Below are 26,171 nucleotides of genomic sequence, written 5' to 3'. Positions count from 1 at the left end.
ATGGTCTCAAAATTAAGAAAGGCCACTGGAGGCGGAGGGGACGCGTCCGCCGCAGGCAGGTGTGGCGGCCTGGTGCGCGCGGAGCTGCGGGTCTCCTCGCCACGGGCAGCTCCCGCGCCGGCCATGAATGAATGAGTACGAGAACGACCGTGAATGAGTGAGTGAAGGGCGCCCCCGGGGTTCCCGGGCGCCGGCGCGGGGGTCTCCCGGGGCCTGGCTTCGCGAGGCCGGGCCTTCCAGGGCGGCCGAAGGAGCGCGCCCCCGCGCCCCCGCCCGCGGTGGTACGCGCCACTCCGCCGGCGGTCTTGAATGGAAGGCGCCGACGCCGGAAGTGGGAGAGACCACTGGGGCGGCCGGGGGGGGGGCACGAGTACGCCGCGGCTTCATTGAGGAACCGGCGCGGGGAACATGGAGTTCCATGTGCGTCTTATGTAAAGAGAGCGACGGGTGCCACCGCCAATGGGCGCGCGGCGCTCGCAGGCCCGGCCCGCCCCGCATGCAGATGAGGCGGCGCGCCGGCCAATGGCGGCGCGGGGGCGGGGCGGCGCGCGCGGTCACGTTTTCCACTATGTGACAGCGGCGGGCGGCGGAGCGGGGGCTGCGCGCGGCTCGGCGGCGGCGAGGGCAGAGCGGGCGCTCGGCGGCGGACGGAGGGACGCGCGGCCGGCGGACCGGGACGCGGCTGGGCGGTGAGTGCGCGGCGCGCCGGGCGGCGGCGCGGCCCGGGCCCGCGGCTTACGTAATCGCCGCCCCGAGCGGCCGGGCCGGGCGCACCCCGGAGTTTCGCGGGCCGGCGGACGCCGGCGGGAAGCGGCCTGGGCGGGTGGGGCGCGGCGGGGGGCCCTCGGTCTTGCTCAGAATGGGACGGGCTGTGGCGGCGGCGCGCCCTCGCCGGCGCCGTGTCGCTCCCGGGAACCGCGCTCAGATCAGCATCCCCATTTTGCAGACCGAGAAACTGAGGTCCGTAGAGGTTAGGCAGCTGGCGTGAGGCCTCGGAGCTGCTGAGTGGCTACCGCAGCGGGCTTTAAACGGTTTTCTTTTAGGATCCCTCCTCCCCTCCCCCTCATGGGGAAGGCCAGGGGAGCAGAGGGTCAGCGCAGCTGTCCCTGGGACACCCAAGGGACACCCAAGGCCCGTTGGAGACCTGAATTCCTGCCCTGAGGCCAGGGCGCCAAGTCTCAGGCAGGGGCAGGGGCAGGGATAGGCGCTGCGGTAGCTTTTCTGGACACCCATGGCCCCCGGGATGGGTGAGCAGAGACAAGAAAGCCCCTGTGCCTAGCCGGGCCTCGAAATTCACCCTGGACCAACCTGTGTTTGTTCCCTCTCGCCAGGGTGGATAAAAGGAGGGACGGTGTCCACTTTTTGGTGGAGCAATCCACACCATCCTTCTGGGGTGTCCCTTGGCTGCCAAATTCTGGATGTGAACTTGGGAGTGGGTGGCGGCCTGCTTCCCCCTCCAGGAAGGCCGGGTAAGGGATGACAAGTGGGTTGCCAAGGTTTCTGCAACCTACACAGGAGGAGCCAGTTTGGAGAGCTGATTCATACGCGCAGAACAGCGGAGCCAGAAGGCACCCTGGAAATCATCCAGGGTAACCCCTTGGCTTGACAGATAAGGAAACTGGGGCCCCAGTGTACAGGCTGGGCACACACCGCGGCAGGCCCAGGCCCGGGGTGTCTGCAGGGCCTTTCTGTCACCCTGGGTCAGAATGAACTTGAGAGGTTCGGTCAAATTGGGTGCTGGATCCTGAGTGGGCGGGAACTTGGGGAGGGGGCCTCGGGTCCGCCAGGTGTTAAGAATCCCAGCACTATGGCAGAAGCCGTCTCTGTACACCTGTCACCTCCTGTATGTGGCACAGCAGGCCACTGGCCTCTCTGGCTTCAAAGGGGAGATGCCCACCCTCCGCCCCTACCTGCGATTTCTGGTCCCAAGCCGGGTTTGACTGGGAAGAGGCCGGGACTCTACCTGAAGGCTTGAATTGGAAATTCAGTTTTTTGCCAGGCATTTGAGAATAATGAATAAAGGGGCTCCTTTTTTTGTAAAGTGGAAGCTGCGTGATATGCCAGCGTAGGGATGGTACCGTGGGTGTTCGCAGTTATTTCACTGTCACCGTGGCGTGATTCATGGGTACAGAACTAGCACAGCCCCAGCTTGCTGTGGAGCTCCGGGCAGGAAGGGGGAGCCCCTCGGCAGGCAGCTGGCCACTGCTGGGTGACTCGGGTCCTGCTCTGGGCCTCAGTTTCCTGCAGAGAGAAACTGAGGCTACGTAGAGGAGCTCTGGGAGGTCTGCTTCAGTTCCCAGGTTCCTTTTACCGTAGCGATGATTTTCCCAGGCACCTAGGCGGGAGATGAGGTTTCTGGCGTGCTCTTGCCTTGGGGTCACGTAACGTAACCCTGGGAGGCACGTCTGCTGTGCTTGGAAGGAAACAGGAAAGCTGCCGCCCGACTGCGCTGCTGCTCGCGCCCTGGGAAACACTGGTGGGCACGCCTCTGTTTTTAAGTGGTGATGTGACTTCGCCGGGACTCGGCAAACCACAGGCTCCGTGAGGTCATTGGCCAGCTGGCGGGACCACTCAGCATTTGGTCAGAAGGAGGACTGGCACTGTGGGTGTTGCTTTTACCTTTTGAAAACTGCCGTGCTTGGCAGGACTGACTAGAGACGCACACGCTGCAGCTGTGCCCACCCTGTGCCCCGCCCTGTGGACAGCTGGCCCACCTGTGGAACCCCGGGGGGGGGGGGGTGTGCAGAAGGTGCAGACGGGGCCTCGGCGGGCCCTGCCCTGAGCCTGTGCTCTGTGGACTCGGGCGCCTTTTAACTCCTTCTGCGCCCGTCGTGTACACGCTTATAACAAGCCTGGCGCTGTCTTCCCAAGCAGGTCAGCGGCAGTAAAGGGACAGCAGTGAACGCAGGCAGGGCAGGCCCTTTGGTTTTCAGAGGCTGGCGGTTCCCAAGGCAGAGTGGGCTGCCGTGCGGAGCCCGTGTGGCCTCCTGAGGGTGGCAGACAGAAATCTCTTTAAGGAGCCGGGTGGAATAAGAACAGCTCAGGTACGTGGGGAGCAGATGCCTCTCAGCCTCCTAGGTCCGGTAGCCTCGTCCCTGTGCACTGAAGTCAGGAAGCTGTCACTTTCCCATCTGTTACTGTTTTAAAATCTGACGCTTCTACATATTCAAGGATTAATTTAAAAGGCTGAGTTGAGAGTGTTTGGAGGTTTCCTAGTGAGGCCGAGACAACGCCTCTCCCCCGAGCCTCCCTCCCCTCCATATTTGGAAGGCTGCGGTCACATTTTCCTCAGTTACCCAACTGTTGCCATGGAGAGAGCGCGACTGTTTATTTAGCAGGACAAACATTTTCTCAGGATTGCAGCAGGCTGGCCTCGGGGAGTAGGCTCATACCAGGAAGTAGGAAACATGCCATAACGTTTGGGGCTGTAAAACACCGCCAGGCTCGCAGAGACTGACGACAGGTTTTATGGTCCCTGTTACGTAAAGTTGGAGAACAGGCAGGATTAACCAGGCTGAGAGAAGCCAGGCTGAGGGGGACCTGGGCGTGGGCAGTGGGGCAGTGGCTGGGAGGGGCCCTGGGGAGCCTGTGGGGGCCGGGGCGTCCTGCCTCCTGTCGGGCGCTGGCCCGGTGCTGCACATGGCGTGCGCGGCGCGTGGACACACAGCAGCCTGTGACCTCACGGCGCGGGACTGCTCCATGCTCGCGCCCGTGCATCTGTTTCACAAAACGACCACCCTAAGTGGTCCAGCCACATGCTGGCGTCTGGCTTCCGCAGGGAAACAAGGTATTTCTGCCTTAGCGGCGAGGGCACAGAGCGAGAGAAGGCTCCACCGGTCCTGGCGGTGGCGGAGGAGGCTGGAACCAGGGCCCAGGCTGTGCGTCCCAGTTTTCTTTCCCCATTCCTTGTGGAAAGTATGAACACCTCCGAAAGCAGAGAGGGTGGCGTAAGGAGCCCCCGAGAACCCGTCAGCCCGTTTCAAGCACTCGGGCTCCTGGCCCCATCCCAGACTCCATGATCTCATCGTGGACCGCGCCTTCTGAATGTCCCTCTGTCTGGTCGAGATCAGACTTTCCCTACCAAAGACACGGCCAAGTGACCCGGTCAGGGTCCGAGCTCCATGCCTTTCCTTCGGTCTGACTGTCCCGGGGCAGAGCGGGGGCAGCCAGGCTCCCCCGGCTTCCCGCAGTCCCTTCCAACCAGGCCGTCATTTCCTCCTGTGCCCTGGTCCCCTCCTCTCAGGAGCACACCCCCAGCCCCCCTTGGGGCAGACACAGGTTTCCCCGGAGCTCCCCAGGGCCCTGGCAGTGCTGGCCCGGCAAACGCTTTTGGAAGGAGGAGGCAAAGTCTGCTTTGATGGCACGTCGGTTTCGCCAGCTCGGCAAAAAGAGGCTGGTGCATTGGAGTCGCTGGTGCCCGGAGACACGTTTTCTAGAAGGATGACGTTTCTGATGATTTGACTTTGCGTGTTGTTTCACACTTCTGCCAAGTTTGCCTGACCCTCTGCAAAAATATTCATATTAATATTTCCACCTAAGGCAATCACGTAACACAGACGAATGGTATTCAACCGGGCTCCCCAGGATGGAACTGTGGGTGCCTCCAGGGCACACTCGGCACAGGGCCTCGTTCAAGTGTGTTGTTCCTCCAGCGTGGTCTTTGTTGCCTGTGCTCGGCATGGTGCTGGCGCTTAGTCCTTTAAATACAAGTCAGAGATAGCGCCCTGGGAAATCTCTTTTAATTACTTTTGTTACTCCTCTCTGTTTTCCTGTGATAATAAAAGCTAAAATTGCATTCCAGATACTTTGTACAGGTTGTGTCATTTGATCCTCTAAAACCCAATAGGAGGCCGGGCAGTGGCTCACGCCTATAATCCTAGCACTCTGGGAGGCCGAGGCGGGCAGATCACTCAGGTCAGGGGTTTGAAACCAGCCTGAGCAAGAGTGAGACCCCGTCTGTACTAAAAATAGAAAGAAATTAATTGGCCAACTAAAAAAAAAATATATATATATATATATAAAATTAGCTGGGTATGGTGGTGCATGCTTCTAGTCCCAGCTACCTGGGAGGCCGAGGCGGGAGGATCGCTTGAGCCCAGGAGTTTGAGGTTGCTGTGAGCTAGGCTGACACCACGGCACTCTAGCCCGGGCAACAGAGTGAGACTCTGTCTCATTAAAAAAAAAAAAAAACCAATAGGAGGCAAGAATTATTGTTCTCCCCACCTTATAGATGAGGACACAAGGCACAGAGAGGTTAAGGAACTTGTCCAAGAGCACACGAGCAGGAAGTGGTGGCTCCGAACCAAAACCCTGGCTTTCCAGGGCCTGTTCCTTCACCACTCCACTGCTGCTGCTGCTGATCGCCTTAATAACCCACGCACAGCAGGAGGGGCAGCTGCTGTCTGGGGAAGGCATGGGGGAGGCCTGGAGGGAGAGAATGCCCTCCGCACCCTGGACGGCCCCTTGGCGGCTCCACCAAACCACAGCAGGAGCCCCCTAAGAGGTCTCCTTGTCTCCACCTTGTCCCCACCCTGCAATCCCATTAAAGCCCAAGTCAGATCTTGTTACACAGAACATTCCAGCAGTTCCCCACGTCATTCAGAATAAAGCCCGAGTTCTGACTCTGCCCCTGCAAGGCACACGGTGGTGTGGCCCTGCTACTGCTCTGACATCGCGTCCCTCACCCGCTCTGCTCCAGCCTCGTGCGTCTTCCTCGTCTTCCTCGGGTAGGGCGGACAGACGCTCGCCTGCCTCGGGGTCTTTGCGCTTGCTGTCCGCCTGGCCTGGCTCGAACCCTCTCCCTCCAGCAGCCCACGGTCCCGCTGTCTTCAGGTCTGAGTTCAGGTTGTCCTGAGAGCACAGTCTGGGGCAGGCGCCCTCCTGGGAGAGGGAAGGAAAGGGGAAGGGAGGGAGCGTGGAGACAACACGCGAGCTGCACCTGCCGAGGTGGCACCTGCCCCACGAAGACACTCAGCTGGCCGCTCAGCCCCTGGCCTCGTCAGAAAGGCGTCCGGAGCAAAGGAAGGGCGGGTGGGGGCGGAAGGAAGGCGGGCAGCCTCAGAACAGCCCGGGCCAGGAGGACGGGGAGGGGTTTTCTGCCAGCTCCTTCCCATCTCCAGTCCCCTGCGGTCAAAAGTCACCCCGAGGAGCGAGCTCTCCCTCGTGTCCAGGTCCCTCACCAGGCCCTGTGGCAGTGAGGCCCACGCCGTAGCGTGGCACGCCATCCACGTCCTCACGAGGCAGCGGAGCCAGGTGCTCTGGGTGGCCTCAGGTGAGAGGGCAGGAGGAGCCACTGGGGCAGGTGCCCGGCAGTGGCTGGGAGAAGCGAGTGTCCTCGGGCCTGGGAGAGGTGAGGCGGAGGACTCAGCAAGCACACGTGAGGGCCCGTGTGCAAGGTCCTTGTCAAATGCCACCCACAGGTGGGCCTCCCCTGGCCGCCGTCCCTAAAACCTCACGCCCAGCCCCTCCCACGCCCACTCCCTTGTCACCTGCTCTGTGTCTTCTGCCTAGCGCTGGTCATCATGTGCCGTGCGCTCTAGTTCCGCGTTGCTTGTCTGCTTTCCCCTAGAGTCCAGCTCCCCGGGGGCCAGGAAGGTGGCTGTTCCCTAGCCCGCCCTCACGCGGGCCCTCAGAGCTGCGCGCAGCAGGAGCAGGCTGACCGGCAGGAAACTGCTGGCGCGAGGCAAGCCCTGTGTAAGCGCCACTTGTCCTTTTTATCATTGCTGTTGATCGTTCTGCGACTTGCTCATCCCCAACAGTCTGAGCGTCTCCCCCGTCAGCCAGCCTGCTCGCCCTCCGTTTAGCGGGCGCCTGGTATTCCACGGCGCAGGTGTCCCAGGCTTTGTGCCTTTGACAGTGTGTGCCGGGCCCTCCCCAGCAGCGGGCACTTCGAGGCCCTGCCCTCGTGGAGCTTACGTTCCGAAGAGGGCACACGGTAAACCGCCCAACACGTGGGTGCGAGGGAGCGGGGCAGGCAGTGGGCTGCTTGGGCATCTGCACGAGAGCGCTGTGGGCTCCGGGAGCAGCAAGTGCAAAGTCCCTGAGGTCAGAGCACGGGGCTGGGGCCAAGGGGTGGGCAGGGCACAGGAGGTAGCAGGGGCTGGACCTTGCAGAGCCCGCAGGCCCTGGAGTCAGAGCAAGGGTCCGAGCACCGGCGGCGTGAGCTGACCTTCCTTCCACCAGGGTCACTCTCGCCACCATGCTGACCTTGCGGGCCTGGTGCAGGCAGGAGCTGGGCCTGGTGGGCCTGGCCAGGGTGCCCCGGGTAGGGTGCAGTTAGCCTCCTGCCGGTGGTGCTTTCCAGGCTTTTCTTACTCTGCACGCTCTGCTCACACATCTCTGTGCACACCCACGAGCATGTCCATGCGGTGGATTCCTAAAAGTGGGGTGAGCATGAGCGTGCAGATCGGAGATGTTGCTGGGCACCCAGATTTCCCTCCAGAAAGACTTAATGTTATGGCGCCGTGCACAGGAGCCCGCCCCGCCTGCCTCTGCGGCACTGGGTGCAATCAGCCTGGTGATCTTTGGTAACCCGACGGGCAAAGTTGCCCTGCCCTTTGCATTTTCCCTGTGCTGATAAGGCCGAGAGTCTTTCCACAAGTTCAGAGAACTTTGGTATTTCTCTTCATCACAGTCTTTGTGTTTGGTCTCTCTCTTCCCAAAGTTACCTTTCGTCTTTCATCGAATTAGCTAGAACTTCCATAAAATGTTTAAAAAGACTGGAAGAGCAGCCTTGCTGATTTTGTTCCTGACTTTAATTGGAGTAACAGTGGCATTTTAGGGTTTGTAACTCAGGGTATTGATCCATCCAGCCATCTAACCCATAGTAAGCAAGTATCCTCTAGTCGATATTTCTTCCCTTTGACCGTAACTGTTTCCTCTCAAAGCTATGGGTAGACACCATCTTCTAGAAATTTAGTACTGTACAGGAGATGCCCAAGACCAGTATGATTTTCCATACTTTCTAGGCAGCCTGTTTGTCTTTCCTCTTTGGATGTCGCTAGGATTTTCTTCATCCTTGAGAATGCAGCTCTTCACCAGCGTGTCCTGAGACACTGGACTCTTGTCCTCTGGCACATTCACACCTGCCTTCAGCTCAGGATGGTTTTCTTCACATGTATCTCTCATTATGGTCTGTTTCATTGCTCTGGTGTCTTTTTTCAGAAAGAGCGGTTATCTGCAGGTAAAAACTCAGCTTTGGGCCAGGCGCGGCGGCTCACGCCTGTAATCCCAGCACTCTGGGAGGCCGAGGCGGGCGGATTGTTTGAGCTCATGAGTTCGAGACCAGCCTGAGCAAGAGTGAGACCCCATCTCTACTAAAAGAAAAGAAAGAAATTAGCTGGTCAACTAAAAATATATAGAAAAATTTATTTTTTTTATTTTTTTTTTTTTTACCACAGTGAGTTTTCAGGGATATAGAAAAATTTAGCCAGGCGTGGTGGCGCATGCCTGTAGTCCCAGCTACTCGGGAGGTCAAGGCAGGAGGTCCCCTTAAGCCCAGGAGTTTGAGGTTGCTGTGAGCTCTGATCACACCACTGCACCCTAGCCTGGGCAACATAGTGAGACTCTGTCTCAAAAAAAAAATTTTTTTTTTAAACTCAGCTTTTTACATCTCTCTCCTCTTCCTGCATGTAATATTGGTTCTTTCCCTTCTCATTCTACAAGTTTCTCATGTGTCTCGCATTCACTGATCCCATTTTCTTCCTTATTCACTCTGAACGTTGTCCTTTCTAATTTTCTGTCCTAATGTGGCATTTCCATCTCAGTCCGTGGCTTTATCTCATTCTTCATTACTTGATTCATTGAATCCACCTTCCCTTGAATTTTCACTCCCAAAGAAAAGCAGGTGCTGCCCTACATCTGCTTGTTCCCTCCATGCGGGGAGGGCTGTGTTTGTAAAGTTTTCCGGTGGCGAAAGAAACAAGACAGAGAGAGAAAAGGAGTGGGGCCAAACAACATGGCTTTATTATGCGCTCCCGGACGAGGTTCTTGGGTCCCGGGGTGGGGGGGGGGGCGAGAAGTTGCATGTTTGAAGGGGGTGAGGTCTTTTAAACCATTGGGGCCTGGCTAGGGACTTTTGGAGGGAGGAGATGGGGATTTTCCACTGTGGTCTTTGTCCATTCTTGAGAAACGGGAGGGGCTGGTGGTAGCTGCAGATTCCAGGAGGAGGGGCTGGTGGTGCCTGGCAGTTGTTTTTGGTGGGTCTGGTCAGCGAGCCTGTTCTCTTGTTTTCTCTAAGGAGGGCAGGGGGCCCGCCACCAGCCTTACAGCGTTCACTTGTCTTTGCCATGTGTCTTTTCTAAAGCCCCGCGTTGGCTTTTCCGAGTGTTAATCTGTGAGCATGACAAGGCCTTACCGGCCCTACTGTTTTTCAGATGGGAATGTGGCCAGACTCTGCCTGGGTCCGTCTCTCACCTGGACGCCCTGGGGTGGCGCCCTCAGCACGGGCTAGACCTGGGGACGGGGGTGAAGGGTCACATTGGAGCTCAGTGATCCAGGAGTCAGCAGCTGGTTCCTTGCTTGTATGGCCGCATGGCGTTTCCTGCGTGGCCTTGGCCCCTTTCCCAGAGCCACCTTGTTGGAGACGGGGCCTCGGGGTGTTCGGTGGGAACAAGTGTCCAGGAGAGCCTCGGCGTCCATCCCACGGGACGCCGTCTCCTTGCGTGGCCAGGGTGGCAGGGGTCTGCGGCGAGGGGCCACTTCTTAGGAGAGCCGGACTCCAGGGTGGCTGACGGCGATGCCCCTCCCCCACCAGTCTTGTGGTGCTGGGTCATTTCACCTGCGTTCCAGCGAGAAGGAGGTGCCCGGAGGGGGTGCTTTCCCAGAGTGCGGTGGGAACTTGAGGGCAAGCGTTTTCGCAGAGACTTGGGGGGCAGAATCCAGAAGCCCTTCCCTGCCCCCGTTCTGCCCTGGGAGGGGCTGAGCAGATGCAGTGCAGCAGCGGCATCGCCACGCTGGGCCAGAGTCAGCGCCCGGAGAGTGCGGGGCAGGTGGCCGGAGACCCTGCCTGCGCTGTCCTGGGGTGGGGTGGGGCCCTTCAGAGGCAGGTAGCCTGGAATCCAGCCCCGTCACCAGCCGCTGAGTGGCCTGGAGTGAGTCACCTGCCCGTGCCGGCTCATCCGCAGACCCGCGTCCTGCACACCACGTGGACAGTGGGCGTGGGAGTCACAGAGGCTGTGTGTCTGTCCCCGGTCGTCAGCGTCAGCCAGAGCCCTCGCTCAGCACCTCCCGGCCCACCCTGCAGGCGTCTGTCTGCTTCCCTGAGCACATGGAGGCTGTGAGGGACATTCTGCCTTCTGGGAACAACCCCTTGGAGAAGGGACCGCTGCCACCCAGCCACCAAGCCCAAGTCAGCAGGTCCCTTCGCCCTCTGGCTTCCCGTTGAGTTTGGCAGGTTGGAGGCCAGACGGGGTCGGGAGGAGCGAGGCCTCGGGTCATCAGGGTTGGGTCCCCCAGCTCCGTGCTCCTGCCTCTCCAGGCCGGGGCGAGCAGCCTCCCCCAGCCCCAGTGCACCCCGGCTTTGCTGGGTTAAGCGTGACCATGCCCTGCCATGCAGTGCAGCCGCCACACACTTCCTGCCCGGCCCCACTAGAAACCCATCCTGGGTCCTCCTTTCTTCTGATGACATTGAACTGTCCCCATACTTGGGCTGGTGCCCAACCCCACTAGTCAGTCAGACCCCCTCCGTATTCACAGTCGTCGCTGACCCCCCTGTTTGTCTTCTGGGATTACTGTGGCCACCTGAGGCTGGTCTGTCTCTACTTCCAGTCCCTTTCCACCCCCCTCTGCAGCCCCAAAGGTGAAGTTTCTGTCTGGCGCCAAAGTGGGGGCCTGTCCCCATGCAAACTGAGCTCCAGGGGCTGGTGCTCAGGGTGCTTCAGGGGCTCCTGGCCATTCCCACCCCCACCCGCACACACCTGCAGTGTCTGGGACCCTGAGCTGCCGGGGTGGGGTGCCTGCACCTGCTGAGCCTGCTCTGTCCTCTGCACTCACAAGCCTCATCGCCCCCGAAGTCGCCCACCGTCCTCGGCTTCTCCTGTAACTGGTACCGAGCTGTGATGGCCAAGATTTCTGACGCCCACCGCTCCCATGTCACCTGGGACACGTGCAAAATGCAGGCTGCGGGCCCTGCCAGCCTCTCAGTGGGACTGTGTTTCCCCAGAGCTCCCGCGTGCCGGGGTCCTCGTCGGCGCTTCTGTCCCCCTGCTGACGAGGCCCTCGCCCCTCAGCCGCCTAATTCAACTGTCTTCCTCATTGGCGACAGGTGGGGGCTCAGTAAATAAGACCACAAGGGACATGGCGAAGTGATAGGCGTGTGATTGATCCCGACGACTGCGGTTCGTCTAGCAAAACGTGTAGAAAGGTTCAAGCAGCTGCTCCGTTCCATGGCTCCTCGACCACCTGTGTGCTCTTTTTAATGCTTCACAATATTGCTCTGGTTGGCAGGTTGCACCCAGAGCCCGACATGAACGGGTACGCGGAGTTCCCCTCCAGACCCTCAGACCCCACCAGGGGGCCCCCAGAGCCCCAGCCCGGCCGGGCCCCGCTCCAGGACGACGTGGACATGAGCAGCGGCTCCAGCGGAAACGAGACCAGCGAGAACTGCTCCACGGGGCGGGACTCCCGGGGCAGCGACTGTGGCGACAGCGGCAAGGAGCAGGGCATGCTGGTGGAGCCGCCGGCCGCCCACCAGAGGTGGGTGCCCGCCCGGCCGGGCTGAAGCTGCACAGGCGCTTGGTTCCTCAGTGCATCTCGCTTCCCTTGTGATTCGATTGCTTTCGCAATCTTTATTTTATTTTATTTTATTTTATTTTATTTTATTTATTTATTTTTTTGAGACAGAGTCTCACTCTTTGCCCGGGCTAGAGTGCCGTGGCGTCAGCCTAGCTCACAGCAACCTCAAACTCCTGAGCTCAAGGGATCCTCCTGCCTCAGCCTCCCGGGTGGCTGGGACTACAGGCACGTGCCACCATGCCCGGCTAATTTTTTCTATATGTTTTTAGTCATCCAGCTCGTTTCTTTCTAGAAACAAGAGATAGGGTCTCGCTCTTGCTCAAGCTGGTCTCAAACTCCTGACCTTGAGCGATCCTCCTTCCTCGGCCTCCCAGAGTGCTAGGATTACAGGCGTGAGCCACCGCACCTGGCTGCTTTCGCATTCTTTAAATTGGGATCACCAGATTGTTCAAAATTTTTGAAAATCTTATTAACGCAGGATAACTAAAATTTAGGTAGGGTGGTTTATAGAAAATGAACGTGCTCCTTTTGTCTTGTGTTTCCATCTCCCAATACTTAGTTTTTCTGTTGTCTGAAGGTTTTATGTTCCATTTTTATCTTACCCTTGTATTTTTTTTTAAATTATCTTGCTGTGGTGTTACCGAGCCTGTTATCACTGGTGGGGTTGGGGGAGGAAGTGGATGGGGCATACAGGTGCCTAAATTTTGCTTTTATTCCTTGTTCTTGCAGTCCAGATGCCTTCAGCCTGATGATGGCCAAGTCTGAACACAACCCGTCCACAAGTGGCTGCAGGTAAGGCCAGTGAGTCCTTTAGTGTCATCAGAGACCTTTTACTGGAGGTTAGTTCCTTGGGAGTAATGTGACTTCTTTTATTTTTATTTTTTTATTTTTCCGAGACAGAGTCTCACTCTGTTGCTCAGGCTAGAGTGAGTGCCGTGGCATCAGCCTAGCTCACAGCAACCTCAAACTCCTGGGCTCAAGTGATCCTCCTGCCTCAGCCTCCCGAGTAGCTGGGACTACAGGCATGCACCACCATGCCTGGCTAATTTGTCTATATATATTTTTAGTTGTCCACATATTTTTTCTATTTTTCGTAGAGACAGGGTCTCACTCTTGCTCAGGCTGGTCTCAAACTCCTGACCTTGAGTGATCCTCCTGCCTCGGCCTCCCAGAGTGCTAGGATGACAGGCGTGAGCCACCACGCCTGGCCGTGACTTTGTTTCAGCCTGCATGGCCCTGTCGCTGTGACCTGGCTGCACCCCGGCCTCTCAGACTCTGACATGTCCCCGCGGCTGTCCAGAGCCCCCAGTGTTGCGCCAGAGCCGGGGACGCTCCTCCCAGCCCTACTCTATGCAAACCTCGCCTGAGTCTCGGGCATGTTCATCTGGCATATTCCTCACCCTTTTGGGGGTATTTGTAACAAGTTTATCCTCATGTCCACATTTTCCTGTCACCTCCGGAGCAAAGTCCAGCTCCTCGTCTCGAGCCCGTGCGCGCTTTGCCATCACCGCAGACACCAGATCCCCGTCCTTCCTCCCGAGCCCTTTGCTCCGAGGGCCCATGTCCCCCGGCCAGTGCCCTGCTGTCCTGCCTGCCTGCCGTCCCTGTGTCCTTGCACGTGAGGACCCTTCTCAGAAGCCCCCATTCCTCTCCGCTGTGCTCGCGGTTCGCATTTATGTCCCCGGAAGTCACTTGCTGTCGTCTGTAGTCCCCTCACCCAGGCCTGTTCTGCCCGGGACAGGGGACAGGGAAGGAAGGCGCAACCCAGGGGCACGGTCTGCTCCGCCAGGCCACGGGCCCACCAGCGGCTCCCCCTCGGGGGAGAAGAGCCCGGGTGGAGGGACTTCTCCTGCGTTCGCTGGGGCTAGAGCCGTGATGCTTAACGGGGGACAGCTTGTGTCCTGGTGGGGGCATGTGGCGATGTCTGCAGACTCTCCTGCTCGCCACACGGGTGACGGTGCCGCTTACCTGCGGTGGCGGGCCTGGTTCGCGGCCAGACGCTCCGCAGAGCCCCGCAGGGAGCCACCCAGACCAAGGCGTCCGGTGAGCCCCCAGGCGGAGAAAACGGGACGCTAACATGTCATCGGTTCTTCCTTGAATCCGCAGCAGCGACCAGCCTGCCAAAGCAGACGCGCACAGGGAGCTGATACAGACGCTGAAGGAGCTGAAGGGCCACCTCCCCGCGGACAAGAGGGCCCCGGGGAAGGCCAGCACGCTGGCCACCCTGAAGTACGCCCTCAGCAGCGTGAAGCAAGTGAGAGGTGCGTCTGCCCCGCACGTCGCTCCAAAGCGGCAGAGATTAGTGCTAGGGTTTCTTTGCGCCCTTCCTTTTGCTCTTGCTTTGCTGCGACAGTGGGTCTGGCTGTCATCCGTGGCGTATGCATCATGCTCTGTACACCTGTGTCTTGCTTTTGCCCCACAATCCTGTCTTTCTCTCCTCAATAAACCTTGTTTTCATTGCTTGCTTTCAAAAAAAAAAAAAAAAAAAGCAAGAAATTAGTTTCAAATGGCCCCAAACTACAGCTTGGATTGTGTTGACTTCCTAAAACTCATTCCTGAAATAGCAGAAGGAAATGATAAGAATCTGATGCAGCTGCCATTGATTGGGAACCTCAGCACTTTGGAAGTGTTCTATTTAAAGGAAAAATAAACTTTTTGTGCTCAGGGCCGGGTCAGGTCATGATCAGGGGAGTCCAACATCATCGGGGCTCTGGCAGGAGCGCTGGCGTTTGGGACGGTGACCCCGAGTCCAGGGAGGTTACCACGCACTGCCCATAGCCTGTGGCAGCGGCCTGGTGCCGTGAGCAGCGCAGTTTGGAATTAAAGCAAAACATCCCTCAGCATTTAGCTGAGGACTTGTCCTGCCTCTAAAATGTAATGTGAAGAGATACACGAGGGAAGGCCTTGTCAGATCTTATCCTTAAAGGATCGTTACTTTAGAACTTCTCGGTTCAAGACCTCGGGAAGTTCATCTCTTGTTTATCTAGAAATGCGTGAGTTTCTGTCCTGGTGGTCATTTCAGCCAGGAAAGAAGGAGACAAGTAGAACGCCACCTTCCACCGCACACGGGCAGTGATGGGGCCTCCAAATTTTACTAATAGATCCTGCTTCCATCTGTGTGTATATGTGGATTTTATCGTTAGATGGCAGAATATGAAAGAACTTATAGAACTGGTCGGTCAGCCACGCATGAGACTGAGGCTTTTACGTGAGAAGACACGTGCCGAGCTCTTCGAAGATGCAGTGCAGAGATCTATGAACAAACACTGCACGTTCCAGAAATACTAAGGCTCACAAGCCCAGGTGCTTTACTGCTCAGTAAACTGCCAAGCCCCTTCAGCATCTCGCAGGAGAATTTCGTCCTCCTCCAGCGGCTGCTGGCCTGGCTCTCCCACCCGGAGGTGCCCTGTCTCCTGGGCTCAGGGAGTTGCAGGCGCCTCTGTCTCCAGGAAAGGCAGGACGCGCTTCTGCGGAACCGGCCGGCTCCGTCTCGTGGGCCCACAGCCCGGTTTCCCACAGCCCGTCCCTAGAGTTGAGGGCGAGACCCCTGCGCCGGGGTTCTCTAGGACGGGTAAGCTATAGAGGTTGCTCACAGAGGTCCGAGAAGCCCTGCCTTCAGTCCGCGAGCTTCAGGAGCATTCGGTTTCCTCCAGTGTTGCAGAGGAAACGGCAGGAAGGAATCTTGGAGGCGGCGCCCACGTCTGCATTCCTGACCTCGCAGCACCGTGGGCTTAGGTGCGTCCTTTCTCTTTACCGTGGAAACCACCAGCTCCTGAGCCGTGCTGGTCTGCTGTGAGGATCTGTCAGTGTCAGCCGGGGCGGGGGAGGGAGGCGGCCCGCAGAGCAGCTGCCCCCTCCCAGCAGTGGATGTGCAAGCATCCCCCCCACTGCAAACGTGCGCCCTTATCCTTGCGTTGCACAAGTGCCCTGCAGTGCCGGAGGGTCCTGCACTTTGAAAACATGCATAAAAAGAGAAAAATCTGGAAGGCTGAGATAAAGGTAGCTTTACTCTGTTATCATCGGTCACTGCCGCGAGGCACGGCGTGCATTTAGGGCAGGCCCACCGCGCATGATCGCGGTATAAACCCACCTTTCACACAATCTTCCTATGTTTTAATGTCTGGGCAGATTTCATGGTAGAGAGCGGTGATCGGCACTCTGGGGACCCTTGAGCCGGGGGTGGAACAGCCGCCGCCCTGCAGTGCACTGGCTGGCGCCGGGTTTCTGGGTGTCCTTTTCCACCCCAGTTTCTCTGCAGGCTCCTCCCTAAGCCCGCTGTAGTCAGAGCAGAGTGTCACTGCGGCTGGTCAGTACTGGTCCAGCCTGGAGGTGCCCGGTGGGAACCTGGAGCCCGGGGGGTGTGCACCTCGCCGTGGAGGGCGCCTGCGGGGGCACCCCGTTCTGGAAGGAGCAGCTGGAGGGGGGAGATCGTTGCAGCTAATCGGGCTAAGGTAGACTTGGAGTGATCGTATCTGTTTAGGGTGTTTCCTTCTTGGCGTCTGCAGCGACTTCAGAGCCTGCAAAAGCACATTCTCTGTGCTTCCTGGCAGTTTGTGTCTTGATTTGAGAGCGTATTGAGAAGTGTACCTGTTTTTGAAGTTTCTGAAGGTGGGGAAATCGAAAGCAGATGAGACACAGCTGTGGGTCCGAAGGTCTCTCCACCACGTGGCCGGGAGCACATCTTGGCGGGAACCCGGGTTGGGCCCTGGATGCCACTCCGGTTCCATCTGTCTGGTGGCCCGCGGGGCCCTGCGGGCAGGTGGCAGCCGGGAGCCGGCTTGTTTGCTCCTTTCCAGGGCGGGGGCTGCTGCAGCCTGTGAGCTGCGACACCCAGAGACAGGCTTGGGCACCCCACAATCCTGCCACGTGTGCCCTGGGCTGACATGAGGACTCAGATCAAGTACCCTCATCTTCATTTTCTATTCTGAACGATTCAATGACATTTGAATTTGCTGCTGTTTCTTTAAGCCACCGGCCTGCCTGCATGGGAGTGTCTATAGGGCCCCAAGACGCAGGGGCTGCCACCTGGGGTCCCACGTGGACACGCTGATGTTGCACCATAGCTAAAGACCCTTCTGGGGAAGGTGGGGGTTAGGCAGACTCTGTGGCCATGTTGTTTAACATAACGTACTTATCATTTTTAAGAATTCTGTAATCATCCCAACACAGATTTCCAGGTTTAAAAAAAAAAAGAAAAAAACATTCTATAATCAAAGTCCACCTGATTTTCAGGGGGAAAAATATCCAGATTTCTGTTTGTGAGTTGCTAGCTTGCTTTGCCCTCACATTTCTGCGTGCTCCGTGTCCCGGGAACGTAGTACCTTCGTTCCACTTGTCGTCTGAGAAAGCACAGCCCCAGGGGGCGCGTGCGAGTTAGCGGTGGTTTTCATTCACTGCCCGGGCCTGCCACGCGGCAGCGTGAACCTCGTTTCTCCCGCAGCCAATGAGGAATATTACCAGCTGCTGATGTCCAGCGAGAGCCACCCCTGCGGGCCGGACGTGCCCCCCTGCACCGTGGAGGACATGGAGCGCGTGACCTCCGAGTACATCGGCAAGAACATGGTGAGCGAGTGTCCCGTTCACACGCACGAGTTCTCCGCCCGAGGGGCTTCCCAGCTAGAGCTGGGGATTCAGGAGAGGGGTTCACACCTTTAATGAAGAAAAAAAAAAAAAAGAAACGTGAAGTCGGTGATTCTGGAAGTAGCAGTCGTGTTCTGGGCTTCTGCCTCTCTTCCGAGAGACTTGTCCTTCGTCCCTGGCCACCTGCACCCTACGGCTCAAGGGTGCAGGAGCGAGCCCAGTGTAACCGAGCGAGGGGATCTAGGTGTCATGTCCTCAGGGAGAGGGGACAGACCTGGTGACAGTTGGCTCTCGTGTCCAGGGATTCGTGGTCCTGAGGGGGAGCTAGGATTTGAGACTCCAAAATCTGTGCGTTTTTATGTACCCCATAAAGGTGGGCCCCTTGAAGGGGGTATGGGCCCCACACACACACCCGGCACCCCAGGTTCTCAGATGGTGAGAATAGTTGTAAGGGCCGGTTGGGGACTAACATGTGCTGGGATCACGGTGCAGCTGGGATCATTCTGGCCTGGGAATGGTGCTCCCCAATCCTCCTTTCTCCAGCTGAAGCCCAGGCAGCCCCAGCCCTGAGGCCAGAGGGCCAGTGGCGGGAAGGGACCCTGCGGTGGGTTGGAAGGGCCTGGCCGGAGACCCCTGTTCCCCAGGCAGCCCCAGAGCCCTGGGAGAGGCAGAGCGGGCAGAGGTTGCTGTGACAGGCCAGGCGAGCAGGGTCTCCCCGTCCCACCTCCCAGTCACTCCAGCCTGGACACCGTGTCCAGGAGAGCGGGTAGGTGGCACCTGCCAGGGAGTGGGGACGCCTGGGGTTTCTGGCGCAGGAACCCTGACGTGTTTCAGATGATACCATGCTGGACCCCAGATACGTAACGGGAAGTCGGGCTGGTCTGGCCGGGGCTGACCCAGGGAAGGGCCCAGAGCCCCAGCCCAGCTCCCCACCCGGGCGGCCAGCCTGCCAGCCCCGCCGGACCGCCGTCCCTGGAGTCACACTCTTCCTTCCCAGGACATGTTTGCCGTGGCGGTGTCCCTGGTGACCGGGAAGATCCTGTACGTCTCTGACCAAGTCGCGTCCATATTTCGCTGTAAGAGAGACGCCTTCAGCGACGCCAAGTTCGTGGAGTTCCTGGCGCCCCACGACGTCAGCGTGTTCCACAGCTTCACCACGCCCTGCAAGCTGCCCGCGTGGGGCGTGTGCGGCAGAGCAGGTGAGGCCCGCGCGGGGCGGCTCCGCGTCCTCTCCAGGTGGGCGGGCACTTGTGGCCGGGTGGGGTGGGGGGCCGGGGGCTGGGCCCTGCCCCAGGCGAGGCGCCACAGCCTGTCTGTCAGAGGTGAAAGGTCAGCAGTCATTCCTCTCTTCAGAATAAATACAGAGCAGAAGGTAAAGTCTTTTCGTAAATTTCAGAGAGGGAAAAGCGTTTCAGAAGATTTCAGGAAATGTCAGACATTGTGGAAGCGAAGCTGTTCTGAAGCTCTGGGGTCTTGGCCTCACTGCGCAGCGTGCAGGGGCTGGGGGCAGTGGGGGGCGTGGGAGGCTCCCTTTAGGGGGTACCCCCCTGGGGGCTCGCCACCCTGAGCTGGGGGCTCCCCCAGGTGTGCGTGCCCCAGCCATCGGCCCTCTCCCCACCTCCCCATGCCCTTTCAGTCTGCAGTGGGGGCTGGGGAGGATACGGCCTCACGCCCCCCCCCCCCCCCCCGAGGGGATGACAGCCACACGCTCTATTGCGGGCAGCGGGCATGTGTGTGCAGTTTGGTTACGGTGGCTCAGAAAGAGGAGCACTTGGGTTCGGATGTGGTTGCCTACTTTCTCCCAAAGTGACGTCCCATCAGACCATCAGAGTTTGCAGGGCAGGGTGTGAGCATCGATTGGGTCAGGGCTGGGCCACTGCGTGGGAGGGAAATGGCTGGAGCATGGACTTAGGGCTTCGGCCCCTGGCCCCTGGCCCCAGCATGGAGCCAACCAGACTTTTGTCTGTGTAATCCCAGCACTCTGGGAGACTGAGGCAGGCGGATCGCTCAAGGTCAGTTCAAAACCAGCCTGAGCAAGAGTGAGACCCCATCTCTACTAAAATTAGAAAGAAATTAATTGGCCAACTAAAAATATATAGAAAAAGTTAGCCGGGCATGGTGGCACATGCCTGTAGTCCCAGCTACTCGGGAGGCTGAGGCAGGAGGATCGCTTGAGCCCAGGAGTCTGAGGTTGCTGTGAGCTAGGCTGAGGCCACAGTACTCTAGCCTGGGCACCAGAGTGAGACTCTGTCAAAAAAACAAACAAACAAAAAACAATTTTTGTCTGAATAAAAGAGAAGGACCAGGTGAATTCTCAGAGGCCTTTCCAAAATGATAATTTTATATCATTGTCTGTAACTAGTAATTTTTCTTCATTTCTTTTGAGTAAATTTTATATGAAAAAAAATCAAGGTCTAAGATTTTTTTAAAAAAATTTTCTTTTTAACACGTTTTCTTAAACTACTATGGAAAGACCCATTCCCTCATTTTTTATGAGGTTGCCCGATTGATTTCATGTTTTTACTAGACATTTTAAATTTTAAAGTAGGTTAATATTTTACCAAGGTATTGATGGTAGCTTTGAAATGCCCTGAATGGTTTCTGTTAGAACTGAATATCCCCAAAATACGTAGCTTGAAACGTTGAGGTCAGGGGTCCTCAAACTTTTTAAACAGGGGGCCAGTTCACTGTCCCTCAGACTGTTGGAGAGCCAGACTATAGTTTTAAAAAAAACTATGAACAAATTCCTATGCACACTGCACATATCTTATTTTGAAGTGAAAAAACAGGCGGGCAAAAACACCCGCATGTGGCCTGCAGGCCGTAGTTTGAGGACGCCTGGTTTAGGGCATGTCACAAAATACGTGTAAATATTCCTCACATCACGCAGTGTGAGTTCCAGGGTCCAGTGCTGGCGTGCGTGTAGCGGCAGTACTCACCAGGGCAAAAACGTAAGACTCCCCCTGCAAAATTTTAGCACTGTGAAATTTGGTGCGCGCCACACTTTGAAATGTATCTAATCTTCATCAGAAAAGCGATGATTTCTAACCTAAAGGACGCGCTTGCTGCCTGGGCGCGTTTACAGCTTTGCACTTCGACTTTTCCTTCTGCTGCTTCTCTTTAGTGCGTGAGCAGTAAGGAACACCGTTTGTGTTTGGTTGTTTAATTGGTTGAGTGACTTCAGGCTTTTTCTTTTAGATTCTTTTGCTCAAGAGTGCATGGAGGAAAAATCTTTCTTTTGCCGTGTCAGGTAAGCCCCATTTCCCAGTTTTCCTAAATTAGAAAACAGCACATTGGGCCGCTCGCAGCGGCTCACGCCTGTAACCCCAGCACTTTGGGAGGCTGAGACAGGAGGACCGCTTGAGGCCAGGAGTTGGAGACCAGCCTGGGCAACATAGCAAGACCCTATCTCTGCAAAAACTTAAAAAATCTGTCATGCATGGTGGCGCACACCCACACACTTGAGCCCAGGAGCTCCAGGCTGCGGTGAGCTAGGCCCGCACCCCCACACTCCAGCCTGGGAGACAGAGCAAGACCCCATCTCAAATAAAAAAGAAAACAAAACAGCACGAGCGTTTCACCCCCAGCACCTGCCGTAGGGGTTAGGAGGTACGTGCACGCTCCCCCGTCCTCCCTGTGCTCGAGGCCAAGGGCCCTGAGCCCGTCTGCTCCCCATCCTTCAGGGGCTGAGGCTGTTCCATGTGGTCACAGCACGCGTGTCCCTGAAAAGTCTATATGAAAACACATTTGAGTGAGTTACGTTTTAAATGTGCAAAGGTGCTAAGACTCTGGCCAACAGTGGGGTGCTTTAGCCTGCTCGTAGAAAAGGCTGGCCGGAGGACCCCACACTTGCCGTCTGTCACCCCGAAAGTCAAGTTTCCCAAGGTCCTCGGGGACTTGGAAAGCACGTGTGTCCTCGGGTTTGCACGTGACTTTTTCTGGGGAAGGCCCGCAGCTTTCTCAACGGGCTCTTGGCCCGAAGCAGAGGGACTGAGTGAGTGTCCCGTTGTGGTCTCGGCAGTTCCCAGGCTGACCCCGGGGCCCTCGGGAGTCGAGACCTAGGACCCCCCCGGGGGGAGAGCCATTCCTTTCCTGTCCGTGTAGCCTGCTCAGATGCAGAGTGCTCTAGAGAAGGGCGGGAAGACCCCCATTCAGTGTGACAGGACTGAGAGCAGGTGGCGGGCCCAGCTGCTTAGGCGGCCAGAGGTGCCTGCTGGCTCCAGCGTGGCCTGGGTCCCCACGTGAGGACGTTACCAGCAAACAGAGGGCTCTGTCGCAATTCCAAACCTTCAGTGTCGCTCTTCTCTGCAGCGTTGGGAAGAACCACGAGAATGAGGTTCGCTACCACCCGTTCCGCATGACGCCTTACCTGGCCAAGGTGCGGGACCAGCGGGGCGAGGAGAGCCAGCTCTGCTGCCTCCTGCTGGCGGAGAGGGTGCACTCCGGCTACGAAGGTAACAGCCACGCCCTCAGCGACTCCACGGTGCAGACCTAAGGTCTGCGAGGCTGACCCGCCCCAGTTCTCCAGCCTCGGCCTCTCCCCCATCGCTGGGCAGAGTCTCCATCGGTCCTGGGACTCGACACACCCAGCCCCCCTTTGTCATCCCGCCCTCCCTGTGGAGGTCCGGGGTGCCGGCATGTCTCGGCCCGACCAGACCATTGCTGTGACCCCTTCTCCCTCTTGTCTTTCGTCCATAAGTGAGAACAGCCCTGACAGGTCTGGGGCCCCGTCCCTCCCATCCTTGTCCCCCTGACCAATGCCTCGGCGTCTTGGGCCCCTCTGAAGGGCAGCGACCCCACTGTCTGCTCCAGCACCCTAAACAGTCTCTCACCCCCCCCCCCCAGAAAATAGTGCCGGGCACTCCTCCCTCCCTGCCTTGGCCCATCCTAACCTCTCCCTGAACTTCCGTCCTCCAGGCACGTGCTGGCTTCTCCAGACAGGCGGCTGACCTGCTGTAGCGCCTGCACACCCAGTGTCCCCCGCCCCCAGTCTGTGCTCCCCATCTGCTTTCCTGGCGCTGCCCCCCCATCTCGCCTGTAGAAGCCCCGTCGCCGAGCCCTTCATCTGGCCTGCGACTCTCCTGCCCCCTAGCTCCTCGGGGTACCCCAGCCTCCGAAACTAAATCTGGGTGCTTCCTTTGAAACCCAAAGGACCCAATGCGCTGTGCCACCTGGATCATATCCTTCTTGTAGTCCCTCTCAAGGGACTGCTTTGTGGCACCTCGGTCCTGGCACCAGCCACCAGCCAGGGACCGTGGGCACTCCTGAGCGAGTCACGTGGTTTCAAAATTCTGTGAAAGCAGGTGCTGCCTGCCACTGCTTAGCCACAGGACTCCGGTTCAGCCCGTGCTCCCTGTGCTGTGATCTCCTCTCAGCAGTTAAAAAAGCACTTCTTAGGCCCAGCGCGGTGGCTCACGCCTATAATCCTAGCTCTCTGGGAAGCCGAGGCGGGCGGATCATTTAAGCTCAGGAGTTCGAAACCAACCTGAGCAAGAGCGAGACCCCACCTCTACTATAAATAGAAAGAAATTAATTGGCCAACTAATATATATAGAAAAAATTAGCCGGGCATGGTGGCGCATGCCTGTAGTCTCAGCTACTCGGGAGGCTGAGGCAGGAGGATCACTTGAGCCCAGGAGATTGAGGTTGCTGTGAGCTAGGCTGACGCCACAGCACTCACTCTAGCCTGGGCAAAAAAAAAAAAAAATCATAAAAGCACTTCTTAAAAGTGATGAAATGTTTTGAGTATGTGACTCTCTTTAAAATGTTTGATGTGTCCCTGAATATGGAAAGTTCTCCTCCAAATATCCAGTAAGGATTTAGAGAAGGCCCTTAGTGCTCAACAGGTTCCTCCCCCAAATTTTCAGTCTCCTTCAGGAATGAAAAATTTTGGAATTTTCAATGTTTTATCCATGAATTTGGTAGTTGAGGAAAATTTTGGATATGTGACTTCCTTTACGCAAATTTACCTTCGCCCACCTTAGAATCTGCGACCTTCTCCAACACGATGAAATTTACTGAGAATTTTGAATCTAAGTGTGTGATTCATTTTCTAAAAATAATTTGTTCAGATCGTTCTTGTTTCGTCTTAAAAATCACGAAGGTGGCCTTCCAGCGTGATTTTGCTAAGAGAAGTCTCTACGTGGCGCATGTGGTTCTGTTAACGTGCGATTCCTAGTTGACTGAACTAAAACCAGTCCACAAAGCAGTGGAGACGGCTGGTTACCAGCGTAGGGTCCACCTGCCCTCCATGTGTTGTTCAAAGCCCACGTTTTAATTTTTTAAATTTTTCTTTAGGAACCGATTACTCTGAATCTACATGGCGTTTTCTGGTAGTTTTAATACAATGACGTTAAATATGTATTTCTTACAATCAGAAACGTGTGACATACTCTGTCCTTTCAGCCCCTAGAATTCCTCCTGAAAAGAGAATTTTTACAACCACTCACACGCCGAATTGTCTGTTCCAGGACATAGATGAAAGGTAGGTGGCATTGGCCTGTCCCTCCCCCTGCACTGCCTCTCTGCTGTTGCTTATCTTGGAGTCAGTATTTCATTATTCGTGTCATCGGGTTCTTTCGCAAGATATGTGGTGTTTTGTCATCATCTTGGTAATTACGTAATAAGAGCTAAATAAAGCTCAAGGAATTTTCATGTTTTTGGTATGAACATGAAAGCTATTTAGCTAAGCCAAGGGTGCATGTTGGTTTTATAATTACATGATAATGGACAAAAATGTTTAAGTATATACAGGCAATGAAATAAGTATGGAGTTATGCCAGAAACTTCCTGAGATATGATCCCAGGGTAATTGGGCCCTTTTGGAGAGATGGCGACTGTTCTAGTCTTTATTATCCTGTTTAAATGGTTTCAGGTAGATGACGGGACAAGCAGGGACAGTGTGCCTGCTGCCAGGGTGAGGGCTGAAGCTGGGGGTGCCACTGGCAGGATGCCAGCAGCAGCTTGTCTCCCAGGCCACGTGCTGGGGGCCGCTGCAGGCACAGGGTTCTCTCCTCCTCCTGCTCAGCCCGGCTCGGGCCCCGCCCCGGGTCTCTCTCCCTGGGTGTGGTAGCAGGTGTGAGTGACCCTGCCCAGACTCAGGACACCGGGCTCTGAGTGCTGCCCCGACTCACAGACATGCCTCCTCGGCCCTTCCGCAGAGTCACGAAGACACTGTGGGCTGCGGGCAGCAGGGCGGGGAGGGGAGGTGTCCTCAGAAGACGCCACAGCGAGTGGGCCGGGGAGCACTGGCGTGCTGGGCTTCCTGGAATGGACCGGGCTGCCCAGAAGCTGGGGAGGGTCAGGTGCTCCCTGCTGCCCACACCTGGCCCAGGGACACAAGCCCCCCCCCCCCCCCCGGAGTCAGGCCATGCAGCCTCGTGGGAATGCTGCTCTGTGGGCGGACGGGAGGCTGGCACCTCCTGGTCGCTCAGGTGTGTGCTGCGGACCACCTGCGGCAGGATCGCCAGAGAGACCGTTGCAAGGTGCAGGTGCCTGGGCCCACCCTGCCCTGCCCAGCCAGGATCTTGGACTGGGGGCCTGGGAGCTGCATTTGTAAGGCAACCCCAGGAGATTTTTACTCTTCCAACGGCTAAGAGGTGTCTGCAAAGCCCTGAGGTGTCCAGCTCAGTCTCGTGCAGGGCGTCGGGGGCAGGTGCGCATGGCGCCTTCCTTAGTGAAGGCTCACGGAGCCCCCGTGCTGGCCGGGGCTCCTCCCCCGTCCCTCTCTCTCCTCCCTCCTCTTCCTCCTTTCTGTCCTCCTCCTACTCCTCTTCCTCCCCCTCCTCCTCCTCTGGCTGAGCCCTGGTGGGGAGGGTGCCAGGAACATTCTGTACTCCTGTCCGAAGGAAGACATGAAGCCTGGAGAGGGAGCGCATCGGACAAGGGGAAGAAAATCAAAGACTAATTCCAGGCCCGAGAGCGAGTTCTGCGCCGCACGGAGCAGGGAAGCTTTAATATGAGACTCAAAGGGAGAGAGAGTCCTCCCGCGCGAGCAGGAGAGTTTGGCAACCTCTGTCTGGTGCGAGGAGGAGGCGGCCGTCCGCTGCGGCGGCGGAGCGGGCTGCAGAAGCTCAGCTCCAGCCGGTCGGGGTGGCGAGGGCACGGTGGCAAGAAGCACAGCGACAGCTCCGCGCGAAGGCGGGCGGGGGGCAGTGGGCGCAGGCCCGGCCAGCCACGGCGACTCCTGGAGAAACCACAGCACGCTGAGCAGACGCAGCGGCCAAAGCGACACGAGAAGGAAAACCGTCCTCAGCTGGAGAAGATGCACGGAGAGGGCGTTCCAGGGCCCGGACAAGACTCGCCAAACAGAAACCCACAACAGGCCTCGTGTGACCACACTAATGAATGCCATAAAAAAAGAAAAAGATCTTAGGAGGAGAAAAACAAAAACGTCATCCTGATTCAGTCTTTCAGGAGATAAGACACGGAGCTGCAGCACTGAGGCCCTAACGAGTGGAGCCCCGCTGGGCCCCAGACTCGTGGGGACGCTGGACTCTGCACTTGCTCACCAGTTGCAAGGCCAGCCGGTCCCTGTTAGCTCAGCTCCAAAATTGTGGGCTCTGGGGAGCCTGGCGCCTGGCCCCTTTCCCCAGGGAACGAGATGGTTCTAGAGCGGCTCTCCCGGGTGGAAGCCGAGCCCTAGCGTGTGTCTGCTTCCTTCCAGGGCGGTGCCCCTCCTCGGCTACCTACCTCAGGACCTGACCGAGACCCCTGTGCTCCTGCAGCTCCACCCCAGCGACAGGCCCCTGATGCTGGCCGTCCACAAAAAGAGTAGGTCCCCTTCTCACGGAAACCCTCGAGCGCTTGACGGACCTAGCGAGCAGTTAGGGCTTCTTCCCGAAGCCAGCCCGGGCCCT

The 26,171-nt window shown here is 57.5% G+C and overlaps 1 protein-coding gene across 2 annotated transcripts in view; it reads left to right on the top strand.

The window, feature by feature from the left end:
- The first annotated feature begins 579 nt into the window (after positions 1-579).
- PER2 (period circadian regulator 2) overlaps positions 580-26,171 on the top strand; it is a 42,540-nt gene continuing 16,948 nt past the window's right edge. For both annotated transcript variants that reach the window (XM_012755704.2, XM_076006108.1), the window contains exons 1-10: positions 580-689; positions 11,446-11,694; positions 12,463-12,525; positions 13,840-13,994; positions 17,174-17,295; positions 18,311-18,512; positions 20,512-20,563; positions 21,625-21,767; positions 23,719-23,797; positions 25,979-26,085. In XM_012755704.2, coding sequence (XP_012611158.1) covers positions 11,465-11,694; positions 12,463-12,525; positions 13,840-13,994; positions 17,174-17,295; positions 18,311-18,512; positions 20,512-20,563; positions 21,625-21,767; positions 23,719-23,797; positions 25,979-26,085 — 1,153 coding nt within the window. In that variant the 5' untranslated portion in view covers positions 580-689; positions 11,446-11,464. The remainder of the gene's footprint in view (positions 690-11,445; positions 11,695-12,462; positions 12,526-13,839; positions 13,995-17,173; positions 17,296-18,310; positions 18,513-20,511; positions 20,564-21,624; positions 21,768-23,718; positions 23,798-25,978; positions 26,086-26,171) is intronic.

Source organism: Microcebus murinus, chromosome 8 (assembly GCF_040939455.1).
Source record: "Microcebus murinus isolate Inina chromosome 8, M.murinus_Inina_mat1.0, whole genome shotgun sequence".
NCBI lineage: Eukaryota > Metazoa > Chordata > Mammalia > Primates > Cheirogaleidae > Microcebus > Microcebus murinus.
This window is presented reverse-complemented; position numbering and strand designations above follow the sequence as displayed.